Here is a 15,417-nt window from a genome sequence, read left to right on the forward strand (position 1 = left end):
GTAGCGTAAATTACTTCTCAACCCCACATTTTTTTATTTTTTATGTGGTAATCAGTGGTTGTTCTTATAGCTCTAGCCTTTGCACTAAACGCATTGACATTAGATTGTTGCCCAGTGTGGCTGGCAGACTATCATCTAATGTATAAGGCTAGTTTTTTACTATTACTATGACATGGTAATTGTATGGGTAACGCTATTGTTGTCCCAGTTTGGGGCAAAGGCTTTAATTTGTGTTGTTCAAGGTTTAGGTTAGCTGATCAAAGAAAGTGTGACTTGAGGAGGAAGGGATGGACAAGTTGGAGGGAGGGGGGGAGTACAGCGAGGGAGTCAGGGGAGGGGTGGGGGCCATCTGACACCAGGAGGGTCTCGCTCAGTATAAAAGCCTAGCAATGACTTAGAAGAACTTTAGTCACAGTGCAGGCAGGCTACATCTACAGACAAAAGACCACACAGGATTGAGCTTTACAAAGAACCCAAGCCTGTCCAATGCCAAATAGAAGCCCTCTGCCTAGCTAAAAGGATATTTACTGAGCTCTACAAGTCAACTTTCCTCAACAGAACTTTTATCTTAAGACGCAAGGAAACCAAAAATTTTCTTCGATCACCAGATCTGATATTTATCTCCATCAACCAGTGTGCCCTCTCCTTGGCTTGACATTTGCCCTGCCCGGTGCTGCTTGTACCAAACCCATCTTCTTCTACCTCACCCTACCTGGTCCTGGTGGGTAAATACCCCCGTGGGCTTCATTGATCTCCATTTCTCCAGGAACTGAGACTTTTATTCCATTGCTGGAATCATCCCGGATTTAGTCACTAAGGGGTATAAGATGACAGCAAGCTTGGTTCTAGTTTTGGTCCTGATGGGAATGCTCTGCGTACCAGAGGTGAGTAACCAAAGAAGTAATATGCAGCAACTTGATGACTCTTTTAGAAATGTTCCTTTGTAAAAAATTGAGTAAGGGTCATTTATACAGGGTAGGGGTACTACATTGTATAATGGACTATTGTGTATACTATGCATGCAGTAAAGAAAACTTAATAATAATGTTCGTTAATTAATTTTGGATTTATTATTTAGGCAATATTGCTAAACAATGCTACTAACATTTCCCTTATGGATAAGATAATATCATGTAAAAGTAGAACCCATAGCAATTAGAGATCATGTGCCATTGTCCTCTTGGCTCCAAAATTATGAACGCTAGCTACTATGGGTTACTGCATTTTACTGCCCCACACACACTCCCCCATGATTATCATACTTATTAAGTAATAATAAATAATATACACACTGCGGTGGAGTATGATTTTCTATTTTTCTAATTGGTGTACTGTTAGTGTCAGATCTTAGAAAAGTATACGAGAATAGAATTATATATTGTATTGCATTCACTGTGCCGTATTATTACATGAGGCTCTTTGCCCCCGGGGGGTATTTATATGTTATGCGCAAGTTGTCTTTGAACATAGATACACAGTTTTATTAGACTATATTTTACAGAGTAAAAAAATATGTCAAGTCTAGTGACAGCCCAGAGCGACCAGTCATATTCCACTGTGCTGGCTACTTTCAGCCAATAAAATCTTACTGGTTGGTTTGAGTTACTGTTATTGGACATTACCATTGTTCAGTACACTGTCCTATTACATAAGCACATGTTTCATAATAGCCTCTAAGGGTTTTCGTTGTATTTTATATCTATAATGAGTCAAGTTATTGTCTCCCCAGGTCCACCCAGCTGGTATGTTTGAGCTGAAGGTCCACTCATTCAATAGCCCCCGTGGGGTATGTGTGGCTGGTCGCTCTTGCCGCATCTTCTTCAGAGTTTGCTTGAAGCATGCTCAGCCTGTTGTGTCCCCAGATCCACCCTGCACATTTGGGACCGCTCTCAGTGACCTTATGGCCATGGATCCAGAGGCCATATCTTCAAGCACACCCATACGGGTCCCCTTTCACTTCAAATGGCCGGTAAGTCAGTGTCTTGTGTATTTCATTGATAATGATAGCACTTGTAGGTTCAAGAGTAAGGTAGAATTTAAAAGCTAGAACCAGCTTGACACCACAAGTTTTTCCTTATTTTGTAGCCAAATTAAAAAAACACAAACAGCAGTACCAGAACCAGCTCATGACCCAACTGTCTATCGACACCTCTAGATCTTGGCAGACACCCATGGCCAATAAATGACATGGGGGACTTCTACTGGCTGGAATAGTGTGACCCCATAGATGTGTGCATGGTCTTGCCTGCCTTAGCTTTTCTTTCCCAAGAGATTATTTAATGGTCAGATTTGATGCTGGATCATCATTTAATGTCTATGGATGGCTTAAACTGCTTTGCTTTTGAAATTTATGATGCAGAGCCAATCAAATGCTTAGATGGGGCAAAATGGTATAGAAAAGGTATATTCATTTTGGTAGAACATTTGATCCTTTTAGGAATGGTAAAATAACATAAGAATATTTAATGCCCAACTACTGTAAATAAAAGGCCTGAACTTCAAATGTAATTGTTACTGGCTGGTGTCACAGTAATAGTTATTTGACCTAAATCCTAAAAAAAATAATCCTGGCAGAATATGGTTATTTTTAGACTTTTGATAATTGTATATCTAATAGCCTTCTAGGCTCCCCACAGCCTTTGTCTACCTAGAACCATGAATTATTTCTTAGGTAAAATACACTTATTCTTTAGAGCACCATCTAGTGGTGTGGACTAAAACCCATTGCCTAGCACCCTCTAGTTGTATCTCAAGTCACAGAACCTTTGTCTGTAAAGAAACCCCAGTTATGGATTTTCTATTGTCCAAAAACCTTTATTGGTGCCCTCTAAAGGTGCCATAGAACCACTCCATAGTATTGATTGCTCTTGTTAAGGGAGGTTTCTTTGCCAGCACCCTCTTTTGGTGCTTCCCTATGCCACATGTTCTTTGTCTGCCAGCATCCTTCTAATTGTGGCTTAACTAGTCATAGAACCTTTGTCTTTCAGTTGCCCCATCTCTGGTCACAAACATCTGTCTACCAGGAACCCTATGGAAGGGATCTCCATGTCATTGTGCCTTTGTCTACCAGCACCCCCTAGTGGTTGCTCATTACTCTACATAATCTTTAACAGGAATCCTCTAATCTTCATTATTTAGTATTCTTATGTCATAGCATCCTTTTTTTTTTTGGTGGCTCCACATTAACTTTGTAACAAAGGCATCAGGGCCCCAGCTTTAAATATTTATTCTGTAACATATGTTATATGGTTTGAAACTATCAACAACCCTCCTAATTTGTCCCTTTTCTCATTTCATAAGCCGTTTATCTCGGTAACACCATGTAACGTGTATACCCTGTGCAATTTTTGTGTTCTGACTTTTTTACGCACCTGGTGTTTAGTTTTGAACATGCTCACTACATTAAAAAGCAGAAAGGAAAACTAGCATATTTATGAGAGGACAAAGTAGGAATCAGGGAAGGCAAAATATAAGCAGATTCAATTTATGCTTTAACAATAACGATCTCACTTGCCCAAATGATCACTCCTCTATAAAGTATGCATACAAAGGTGTCAAATGTTATCAGAATGATACTTTCAGATACAGGAAATTCTAATGTGTATCACATAGCATAGTTATGGACACATAAAATCAAATTACAGCTGTAAAAATCTATTTTTTATTTAAAGCAGAGCTCCGCAGAAAAAAATATATTAAAAGCCAGCAGCTACAAATACTGCAGCTGCTGACTTTAAATATTAGGACACTTACCTGTCCTGGAGTCCAGCGCCGTCCGCAGCAGAGGACGAGCGATCGCTCGTCACTTTGCTGCCCCCCCACCATTCTCGGTGAGGGAACCAGGAAGTGAAGCGCTCCGGCTTCACTGCCTGGTTCCCTACGGCGCATGCGCGAGTCGCGATACGACTGCTGATTGGCTCCCGTTGTGTACTGGGAGCTGAGTGTTCCCAGAACACAACGGGGGGGGGGCGGGGGGTGACGTCATGCCCGCAGTCTGCCCGAGACTGTGTGGCCGGAAGTGGGTGCAAATACCTGTCTTTAGACTGTTCAGCTAAAAAGCAAACCTGTTTCTCTGGAATTCTATCTAATAATTTGGGGTGTCCTAAAGTAAAAGAGTGAGCTCTTTTAGAGGTAAATATATGTTTATTATAATTTTCAGTACATATGTATATATATATATATATATATAGTGAGCTCTTTTAGCACAGCAGTAATATTTGCTGCACAGCACTTGTAGATGCACTAAGATCATTCTATTTCATTGAAATCAGCAGAATTGTGCAGAAAAAAATGAATATAAGTAATGTGATAAAAATTACTTTGCTAATTAATTTAATGTACAGAGCAAATACCCCCCCCCCCCTCGCTGGGAGAATAGTAGGAGATTGTAGGATTGTGACAGAGGAGCTTCTTCATAAGACTGTCCTTTACTCCAACCAATGCTGTCAAGTCAGGTCACAAATATCCAGCCGCTGTCTTTTCTCTGACCCGTGTAAAATACTTATTCACCTGTTCTACCAAAGACACGTGCACATCATTGACACAAACCTTTTTATTTTATTACAGGGAATTTTCTCGCTTATTATTGAGTCCTGGAGTGCACTTACAGCAGACAAATCCATTGGTAAGTTTTATTTAAGTTGTTCATTCATAAGTGGTCATCTATAAATCCAGACATTTCTTAAGTCAGACATTGTAATGTATTCTTTAGGTACCCCTAGAGATTAGATCTTCTTTTCCCAACCTTTTTTCACCCCAAACCCTTGCAATAATTTTTAGGTCTCAGGGACCCCCTTTTAAGATTAATCCATTGGGAAATGTCCCTTACATTGAAAGTAAAAGGTGATCTTGTGCATTAATGAAAAAAAAATCACAAATTATAACGTGGCAAAGCAGAGCAAAAGAAATAAAAAGGTGAGAAAGTTAAATTTGGCCATAGGTCATTTACTTCTCAGCATATTTCTTCCAACATCTTTTCCAGGGAAAATTATAATGTTGGGACTGTATTACAGAGGATTCAGATTAGTTGGGTTTAGCTTAAACGGTGTACATGCTCTCATTAGAGCTGTAAGTGCTTCTCCCTAATTTACCACTTTTAATATCAAACACAGCAGCATGGTGGCAAAGTGGTTAGCACATTTACTTACTATTGTGAGGTCAAGTTCCGCTTGGGATACTAAGATCGTATTGTATGTTCTCCCCATGCTTGCATGGGTTGCCTGCCAAAAGTGTACTAGTGGGTCTGATCAAATTGTCACTTTGTATGGGTCATGACATAGATCAGGGATCCTCAAACTACGGCCCTCCAGCTGTTGTGGAACTACACATCCCATGAGGCATTGTAACACTCTGACATTCACAGATATGACTAGGCATGATGGGAATTGTAGTTCCTGAACAACTGGAGGGCCGTAGTTTGAAGACCCATAACATACTTTATAGGCTACTTCAGAGCCAGTGACTGATGAAAATGGTTGTGTACTCTAGAAGATGCTAATATGTTAGTGCTATATAAGTGCACATGAAACCCCTTATTCCCCACAGGGAATTAGCAAGTTATCCACCACAATTGTAATTCAATGTTACTCTTATAGTAAAACTGAATTGATAATCTCCTGGGGATAGATGAGAAATTAGAACTGCAAAATATATAGCAAAACCTGGTGGGATTGGGGTCAAAAACAGATGAACTCTATTTTCAGGCGATATATGTTCTTGTGTCTGGAGCCATCTTTTAAGTTAATAGGTCAGTTCCAAATGCTGAGGTCATAATGGGATGAAATTATCGGATCTGTGACCATTTAGCCTTGAAAAGTGGCAAATGACTGGATTATAGATAAGATTGCTGGAAAATCAATAGGAAGCCTTTTTACCCATTTTAGATGAAGGGAAACAGTTTTAGCACAATAGTATCCAATTTAAGACTATTGTCTACCTTAATAGCGTATATTAAATACATATTGATCAGTGCTCATATTTCCTCTGTATCTACTGTATCTCTGGTATCGTTCCTTGAGATTTTCCTTCTTTGGTTCATTGCTCAGTAACTTGCCGTCTATATAAACATTTTTTTTTTTTTACTACATCCCTGTTTTAAAATTATTAAAGAGCACCAACTGTAAAATCTGCAACTGATGTTTCCTTTCCTTTACAAAACCAATACATTCTTGAATACTGCATTCTATAGTCAAAAATGTATATATTCTTTATATCCATAGTTTCAACCTTAGCGTCCAGGTCTATACTCTTCTTACTTATTCTAATGCCGCATACACACCATCACTTTATGTGATGAAAAAAAACGACACTTTCTGTGAAGTAAAAAATGACGTTTTTGAAACTTCAATTTTCAAAGACGAAGTTGCCTACACACCATCGTTTTTCTCACAATGTTCTTGCAAAGTGAGGTTACGTTCCACCACGTTTTACCATTGAAGCTTGCTTCATAAGTAGCTTCTGGGCATGCGTGGATGAAAAAACGTCTTGGAAAACGACGTTTTTTGCTACACACGGTCAATTTCTGTGAAGTAAAAAGTGCACTTTTGAAAAACGACACATAAAATTGAAGCATGCTTGAATTTTTTTTGGTCGTTTTTTACAAGACATAAAATGACGTTTTCCCCCACACACAGTCAATTAAAGTGACGTTTTTGAAAACGTCATTTTTTTCCATCACATAAAGTGATGGTGTGTACGCGGCATAAGAGTCAGGCCCCGTACACACGACCGAGTTTCTCGGCAGAATTCAGCCAGAAACTCGGTCGGAGCTGAATTCTGCCGAGAAACGCGGCCGTGTGTACACTTTCGGCCGAGGAAGCCGACGAGGACCTCGGCAAGGAAATAGAGAACATGTTCTCTATTTCCTCGTTGTTCAATGGGAAATTTCGGCTCGCCGAGATCCTCGGCGGCTTCACAAGGAGCTCAACGGGCAAAACGGTGTGTTTCGCCCGTCGAGTTCCTCGGTCGTGTGTACGGGGCCTCACTGTAAACTATAGAGGGTAGCTGGTCATGCAGGCACAATCCATGCTGCAGACATCTCTAGTGTTGGCTTTTTACGGACAAACATAGGTAATATGTCCAACTACTTCTCCCTCGGACAACCCTATGCCTATGGTGTTTTCTGGTGTCCTACATACATTAGGTCAATTAAACAGGAAACAAGAGTAAGGCCGCGTACACACGATCGGTCCATCAGATGAGAACGGTCTGAATGACCGTTTTCATCGGTTAACCGATGAAGCTGACTGATGGTCAGTCGTGCCTACACACCATCGGTTAAAAAAACTATTGTGTCAGAACGCGGTGACGTAAAACACAACGACGTGCTGAAAAAAACGAAGTTCAATGCTTCCAAGCATACGTCGACTTGATTCTGAGCATGCATGGATTTTTAACCGATGGTTGTGCGTACTAACGATCATTTTTTTTCTATCGGTTAGGAATCCATCGGTTAAATTTAAAACAAGTTGGCTTTTTTTTAACCGATGGATAAATAACCGATGGGGCCCACACACGTTCGGTTTGGACCGATGAAAACGGTCCATCAGACCGTTCTTATCGGTTTAACCGATCTTGTGTACGCGGCCTAAATAGAGACACATAGAACAGTCGTAACCCAACAGAGTCTGTATCCCAAATGTCCTCTATCCTAAACAAAAAAAAAAGTTTGGAAGGCGTTTAAATCTGACTAGTTCTTTTATTTATGAAGGAACAAAAAGAAGAATTGGACAGTCTCAACTACTGATAAATCAGTATATTTTCAATCAGATCAAATAGCCATTAATATGAATTGGCTACTAACTACTTAAAAGTTTATTAACCTAAACTAAAAATAAAAAAGTAAGCAGTCTGATTAATAAATAAATAAATAAATAAATAAGTTGCACATGATTTAAGGTTATGGCAGTTTGGTTGAGAAGCTGAAGGCAGATGTAAATATAATTAATACTTTTGAAGTCCAGCCTTGTTAGAAAGAGATCAACTTTTGAACCACAGTTAATTCAGAAGCACACATCAGCCTAAACGTTAAACCCTAATGTTTCCACTGGGAGCACAGTCTACCTGGTCTGCTTTAACTTATTGCTGTCATTGCCATTGCTGCAGCGCATCACTTTTTTCTTAGTCATCTGGTAATTTAGGAACCCCTTCTTATGAATTTCCAAATACACCAATTTAAGTTCCCTGACATTTCTTAAATCCACCAATCAGATTTAACGCTGCCTTGAACATCCAATTTATAATGGGTAATACTGGGAACAGAAATATAAAATAAATTCAACAGTTCTGGCTACAGGAAGTACACTCCCAGTGACCCTGTAAGGTGCTCTCTTTATTCTAACTGCATTGAATTACAGAAACTAATGGAAAAATATACTGATTAAGATACTATATCTAACAGAATCAGCCCAGTCAGTTTGCAAATTTGTATTATCTGTATTTTTATGGCCTGAAATGAGCAAATCAGATCAGGTAAACCCCAAACCAGCTTGAACTACTTTCATCTCACGTTCAGAGCCTGGAAGCCGATAGCTAGTTTAATATTTACTCATCTCTACTTGTTATCAGTATTTACTGTAGAATAAAGCTCAGAAATACAATTTTCGGATATATACTGCAGCTAAATAGATACATATGAACGTTTCCCGAGCCCAGGATATTTGAGATAAAACTGCCTTGTGATGGGGTTATTTGCTATGCACGGCTGAATTCCTGCTTAGAAATCCCCTTGCAGGCAGTTCCCCCTACTAAGAAATTTCTGATGTAGAAATTTAAACACATTTAGACCGAAGATGATAATGTAATCTGAAATAGATTCAGGTCTGCCAGGGAATAGCCATATCAGACTCCTATGATCTATTTTTCGTTTGCTGTACATTACACATTAGTCTCCTTGTTATAAAAATAAATTGTAACCAGCATATGCAGTGCTCAATTGATTCTTTGCAGGCTGGAGGATTCTGCAGGAAATCCAGATTTACCATTGGTAATTACTGAGGAACAAAAATGGTGCCTATGGACAGGAAATAAAGTATTCATGGAAACCTGCTGGCCAACTGATTTTAGTGCAATAACCAACTGGCCATGTTATATTTTACTGCGGCCCAGGGGCCATATGCAGCCCCCTAGTGTTATCCCCTTCCCCGCCAGTGTCATTTATACAGTACTCTGTGGCTATTTTTAGCTCTAATCACTGTAATAATGTCAATGGTCCCAAAAAAGTGTCAAAGGTGTCTGATCTGTCCACCGCAATGTCACAGTCCCACTAAAAATCACTGATCACCGCCATTACTAGAAAAAAAAACAATTAATTAATAAAAATGCCATAAATCTATCCCCTATTTTGTAGACGCTATAACTTTCGCGCAATTTTAACTTTTTTTTTTTTTACCAAAAATATGTAGAATACATGTTGGCCTAAACCGGGGATATGCAATTAGCGGACCTCCAGCTGTTGCAGAACTACAATTCCCATGAGGCATAGCAAGACTCTGACAGCCACAAGCATGACACCAGAGTCAGAAGCATGATGGGACTTGTAGTTTTGCAACAGCTGGAGGTCCGCTAATTGCATATGCCTGGCCTAAACTGATGGGTTTTTTTTTATAAAATTTTTTGATATTCAATATAGCAAAAAGTAAAAAATATTGTTTTGTTTTTTTTTCAAAATTGTCGGTCTTTTTTTTGTTTTATAGCGCAAAAAATAAAAACCACAGAGGTGTTCAAATACTGTACCATCAAAAGAAAGCTCTATTTGTGGGGAAAAAAGGACATCAATTTTGTTTGGGTACAGCATCGCATGCCCACGCAATTGTCAGTTAAAGCAACGCAGTGCAGTATCGCAAAAAAAGGCCTGGTCATTAGGGGGTAAATCCTTTCGGGGCTGAAGTAGTTAAACTGGGTTGCTTTTTACTTTCCCATGAAACGCCAGGAACCCAGAAGATAGCAGGGATCTCATGAATGGCTCTTAGATACATAGCAAAATAACATGGTTTAGTAGCAATCCGCTAATTCCCTACTCTACTCTTTTCTTTCTGCAGAAAATCCTGATAATCTCATCAGTCGATTGGCCACTCGCCGACGCCTGTCCGTTGGGGAGGACTGGTCTCAGGACATTCACCTGGGCCAGCAGAGCGAACTGCGCTACTCCTATCATGTCTCCTGCGATGAGCATTACTATGGCGACAGCTGTTCTGATTACTGCCGTCCACGAGATGACACCTTTGGCCATTACGTCTGTGACAATGAGGGACGGCGCCTCTGCCTGGCTGGCTGGAAGGGCGAATATTGCGCTGAACGTGAGTATACAGTTTTCTGCTGGTGCTGTTCATCATTGCATTGTCTATGTTGTTTTAATAATACCTTGCCTTTTTGTCCTTTAAATACAGTTTCTCACAAAAGTGAGTACACCCCTCACATGTTTATAAATATTTTATTAAATCTTTTCGCGTGACAACAATGAAGAAATTACACTTTGCTACAATGTAAAGTGGTGAGTGTAGAGCTTGTATAACAGTGTCAATTTGCTGTCCCCTCAAAAGAACTCAACAGACAGCCATAAATGTCTAAATCGCTGGCAACAAAAGTGAGTACACCCCTAAGTGAAAATGTCCAAATTAGGCCCAAAGCTATTTTGTGTGGCTATCATTATTTTTCTGCACTGCCTTAACCCTCTTGGGCATGGAGTTCATCACTCCTCCACCTTCCATTTGAGGATGCCCCACAGATGCTCAATGTGCCCCAAGCCCACACAGTTGTGTGACAAAAGCAAATTAATATTAGCTATTGTCTTCCTGATTCTCCTTCTGGCCAAACCCAACTCAAGAAGTGGGTCCTGAGACCCGATTGGCCGAGAGGAGAAGCGATCCTATTGGCCGCCAAGGAGTAATAGAGAGAAGAAGCAGGGGAAGCCGGCGAGGCTGAGGAAGGAGGAGGCGCAGAAGCCTGGAGGAAGCCCACGACCTAGATGGGGTAAGCCCCCCCAAATATGGCTTCCAGGTTTTGGGTGCACACCCCCTTCTTACCCATGCTGTGATTGGACAAAGCAAGAGCTTGTCAGCAGCTTTCAGCCAATGAGTTCAACTCAAACCAGTTAATCATTTGTGTCCAATCACAGGACAGAGTTTTGTTGTTACAAATACACAGAACTCTGTGTAAACTGAAGAGCAATCTGGCTGTTTCTTCTCCCTGAAAAGAGGGGAGAAAAAACAGCCAGATCTGTGAGTAAAAGCAGCACACATTACACATTGTTGGACACACAGTTAGCCCCTTGAGTAGCCCTAGATGTTAACCCCTTCCCAGCCAGTGTCATTAGTAAAGTGTACAATATTATATCTGATCAATGTATTCGTGTCACTAGCGACATCAGTGTGAATCAGTTAGTGTCCCTCCCAGGCAGTGTCTGTTAGCACCAGATTGCCCGCCATCCTATCACAGTCCCAGTATAGCATTTACAGCTGCATAAATTCCATTATATATACCATAGATTGTAGATGCTATAACTTCCACACAAATCAATTATTTTACACTTATTAGGATTTTTGTTTTTACCAAAGACATGTAGCAGAATACATTTTGGCCTAAATTTATGAAGAATTTTAATTTTTTATTGGATATGTTTTATAACTAAAAGTAGAAAATATATTTTTTTCAAAGTTCTAAAACCCAGTGGTGATCAAAAAACACCAAAAGAAAGCTGTATTTGTTGGAAGCAATTGACCAAGCAATTGCTAGGTAATGTAGCACAGTGCTGAATAGCAAAAAATGCCCTGGTCATGAAGGGGGTTAAACCTTCTGGAGGGTAAGTGGTTAATGGGAAGAATAATGCCCCATTGTTGGTATCAGTAAGAGGAATAGTGCCCCATCACTGGTGTCAGTGGGAGAAATAGTACCCCCTTGTTGTTATCAGTGAAGGAATAGTACTCCATTGTTGGTATCAGTGGGAGGAATAGTACTCCATTGTTGGTATCACCAGAAATGGTGTGAAGAGCAATTGCAACCAATCAGAACTGAGCATTCATTAAGCTGCAGCTGATTGGATAGACTGGTGTTTCCACCAGGTTCCTATTGGTTTGTACACACCACCTTTATTTTTTAAAGCCCGCTTTTGAGAACGTCATGATTTGGCCAGCTGTTGTTTATACCTACTATTTCAGATAGGATATTTCTAGAAAGTTGGAAGGCATTTCTTTATTGATTAGCAGAATTTAACCGTTTAAGGGCCAAATTTATTTACTATTATGCAATCATTTTTGCAACAACACTTTCAATGCTCAGCATTACATGGAATAAATCTTCTCCTAATGCCGCGTACACACGATCGGTCAAACCGATGAGAATGGTCTGATGGACCGTTTTCATCAGACCAAACCGATCGTGTGTGGGCCCCATCGGTTATTTATCCATCGGTTAAAAAAATTCAATCTTGTTTTAAATTTAACCGATAGAAAAAAAACGATCGTTTGTAGGCAGGTCCATCGGTTAAAAATCCACGCATGCTCAGAATCAAGTCGACGCATGCTTGGAAGCATTGAAGTTCGTTTTTTTTCAGCACGTCGTTGTGTTTTACGTCACCGCGTTCTGACACGATCGTGTTTTTTAACCGATGGTGTATAGGCACGACTGACCATCAGTCGGCTTCATCGGTTAACCGATGGAAAAATCCATCAGACCGTTTTCATCGCATGGACCGTGTGTACGCGGCATAAGTCTCATGCACGCGGAGCTTGACAAACGCCACTTATACAGGCACTCAGCGGTTTCTTTTTTGTCCCTGTAAAATAACCTCTATGTCAGCCTATATGGCCATCCACACATTGGCATTTACAGGAATATGCGCATTAATGCATCCTAATGCGCAAAATTCATATTCTGACCAGTTGAATGCATTTACGCTCAAATGCTATTTGTACATAAACACGTATGCAATACGTGACTTTTAGCGCGTTTTTTAATGCCACGGTTTCCTGTCAGCAGTTTTGGCATTCAGAGGGACTTTTGAGTTGCCCCCTGTGCATGAGGTCTTAAACTGTGCAAAATTAGGTTTTTGACAATATGACCTGTAACAATTGTAATGTACAGGCACCAGCCTGCTACATGTGGTCAGCCTTTCACCCAAAATTGTGAGGGGCTGTTATGAATGTAAAGTATGTATTCAGATAATTGCCCCAGATTAGAGCCTTGCCTAGTCCTTTCACACTGACTCTTTTCCGCGGTACAGATCCTAATTATCCGCAGAGCTCATTATCAGGATGAATAAGCAAGCAGGGAGCAAACAGTCCTGGGGCACTATCCAACAAGCATGGCAATACAATGAGTTCAGGCTCACAAGTTACCAGTTCAAACCTTACAAGGGATGTTAAAGTTAAATAATTTAATATGGCGCAATCTCAAACTAACAGTGTTTAACCTTCCTACACACAGATATACAGATAGCTTGACTCTCAGATGACGGCCACACAGTTCTGATCTGACTCCGATGTCTCCTCTACACCTTATGCCACGTACACACAATCATTTTTCGGCATGAAAAAAACGTTGTTTTTTAAAAAACGTCATTTAAAATGATCGTGTGTGGGCTTCACATCATTTGTCAGGTTCTGAAAAACGACAAAAAAAAAATTAGAACATGCTGCATTTTTTAACGACGTTTTAAACGTAATGTAGTTTTTCGGGTTGTAAAAAATGATCGTGTGTGGGCTAAAACGACGTTAAAAACCCGCGCATGCTCAGAAGCAAGTTATGAGAAGGGAGTGCTCGTTTGGTAAAACTACCATTCATAATGGAGTAAGCACATTCATCACGCTGTAACAGACAGAAAAGCGCGAATCGTCTTTTACTAACACGGAATCAGCTAAAGCAGCCGTCATCCGCACGGAACTTCCCCTTTATAGTACCGTCGTACGTGTTGTACGTCACCGCGCTTTGCTAGAGCATTTTTTAAAAACGATGGTGTGTAGGCAACGTCGTTTTAATGATGAAGTTGGAAAAACTTCGTTTTTTTTCTATATGCTGAAAAACATTGTTTTTTTTCATGCCGAAAAATAATCGTGTGTACACGGAATTAGGCCTTTAAAGTTAACATTTTCAATGCGAAAAAGGGTATTTTATTAAAACGTTTCAGAAGGTCTTTTTTAAAAAAGAAACTGGGGAGCCTGTGATACACTGATTTAGTAACAATTTTTTAAATGTTGGCAATGTCAATGTGGCTGTTGTCTAGGACCATATAAATGTTTTCACATAATGGGTCCCCAATGAAAGTAAAAGGACTTGGTTCACAATGCAGGCAGCTGTGGTCACAGCATGGTCAATGCCACATAATAAGCGCTCATAAAACCTTAAGATGCATGTTTCCCAACTTTAAATAAAACAAATACATTGCATCCCATTTACCTCAGAGCACGCTAAAACTTTTTTTGGCATTGCTGTAGCTGAATTGGGGCTCTCCAGGTACAAAATTAGGGCATAAAAACGACAGAATCCAGTGTATTGTTGGTGCTTTGTACAGAACATATCCTGTAACAATGTGTATTTAGTTACTCCACTAAACACATTAGGCGGGACGGAGGAGAGCAGCGGAGTCAGGGCTGCACACAAAGGCCCCAAAGCAGCATATGGTGACTGGTTATGGGACGTGTGCAGTGGCTGCACCCCACCAGACGCTCTTCAAGGTAAATAGGAGTGTGCAGGGGGTGGGGGGGACATGTGGTTTTAACCAGAATTCATTGTGAGCAGTGAAGACAGATTAATAACCCCCCTCCTGGCACTTCCCCGCTCCCCAATTGTTCTGTGCACAATAGAGACAGGCGGCCAGCATTAAGCACCCCCCTCCCCCTCTCTGGCAGGTGCTGTGTGTGGATCAGCCTGATAGCCGCAGTTTTCAGCATGTCATCTGCTTGGCACTCACAGGCTGTGCAGGAAAATTCTGATAAGACAAGGGCTACAGAGGGCCTGGGGGATACAATGATCCCAAGGAAGGTTTGTTAGAACACATAAAGTACATATTTACTAGTAGATAAAAGGACCCATAGTGGGTGTGTTTGTTTATTTTGATAAGGCAGGCCATAGATGGTTCAAATCTCAGCCGGTGTATTGTCACATTCTGCTGCCTATCGTAGAATGCTGCGGAAGTCACGTGGCGGCCAACTGCACATGCGCGATGCGTTCCAAACGCAAGTGCGATGCGTTCCAATGGATTCACGACAGTACACACCAGTGAAACCTCGGTCGGCATCCAGGCTCTTTCCTTAACATCCCTGTGGATTGGAGGATGTTAAAAAAAGACCATTTTCCTCTAATTCCACGTCGCCCTGAATGCCGGGTTCGCTGGTGTGTACTGTCGCAAATCTATTGGAACGCATCGCACTTGCGTTTGGAACGCATTGCGCATGCGCAGTTGGCCGCCACGTGACTTCCGCAGCA

General features: G+C 40.7%; 1 protein-coding gene across 2 annotated transcripts in view; it reads left to right on the forward strand.

The window, feature by feature from the left end:
* Window positions 1-357: 357 nt before the first annotated feature.
* The window catches only part of LOC120913450 (delta-like protein C), a 35,862-nt gene continuing 20,802 nt past the window's right edge, over window positions 358-15,417 (forward strand). The window contains exons 1-4 of one of the 2 annotated variants that reach the window (XM_040323377.1): window positions 358-884; window positions 1,730-1,969; window positions 4,567-4,624; window positions 10,038-10,295. In XM_040323377.1, the coding sequence (XP_040179311.1) occupies window positions 828-884; window positions 1,730-1,969; window positions 4,567-4,624; window positions 10,038-10,295 (613 nt within the window). In that variant the 5' untranslated portion in view covers window positions 358-827. The remainder of the gene's footprint in view (window positions 885-1,729; window positions 1,970-4,566; window positions 4,625-10,037; window positions 10,296-15,417) is intronic. The other variant, XM_040323376.1, reaches the window with a different exon arrangement.

Source organism: Rana temporaria, chromosome 9 (assembly GCF_905171775.1).
Source record: "Rana temporaria chromosome 9, aRanTem1.1, whole genome shotgun sequence".
Taxonomy (NCBI): Eukaryota; Metazoa; Chordata; class Amphibia; order Anura; family Ranidae; genus Rana; species Rana temporaria.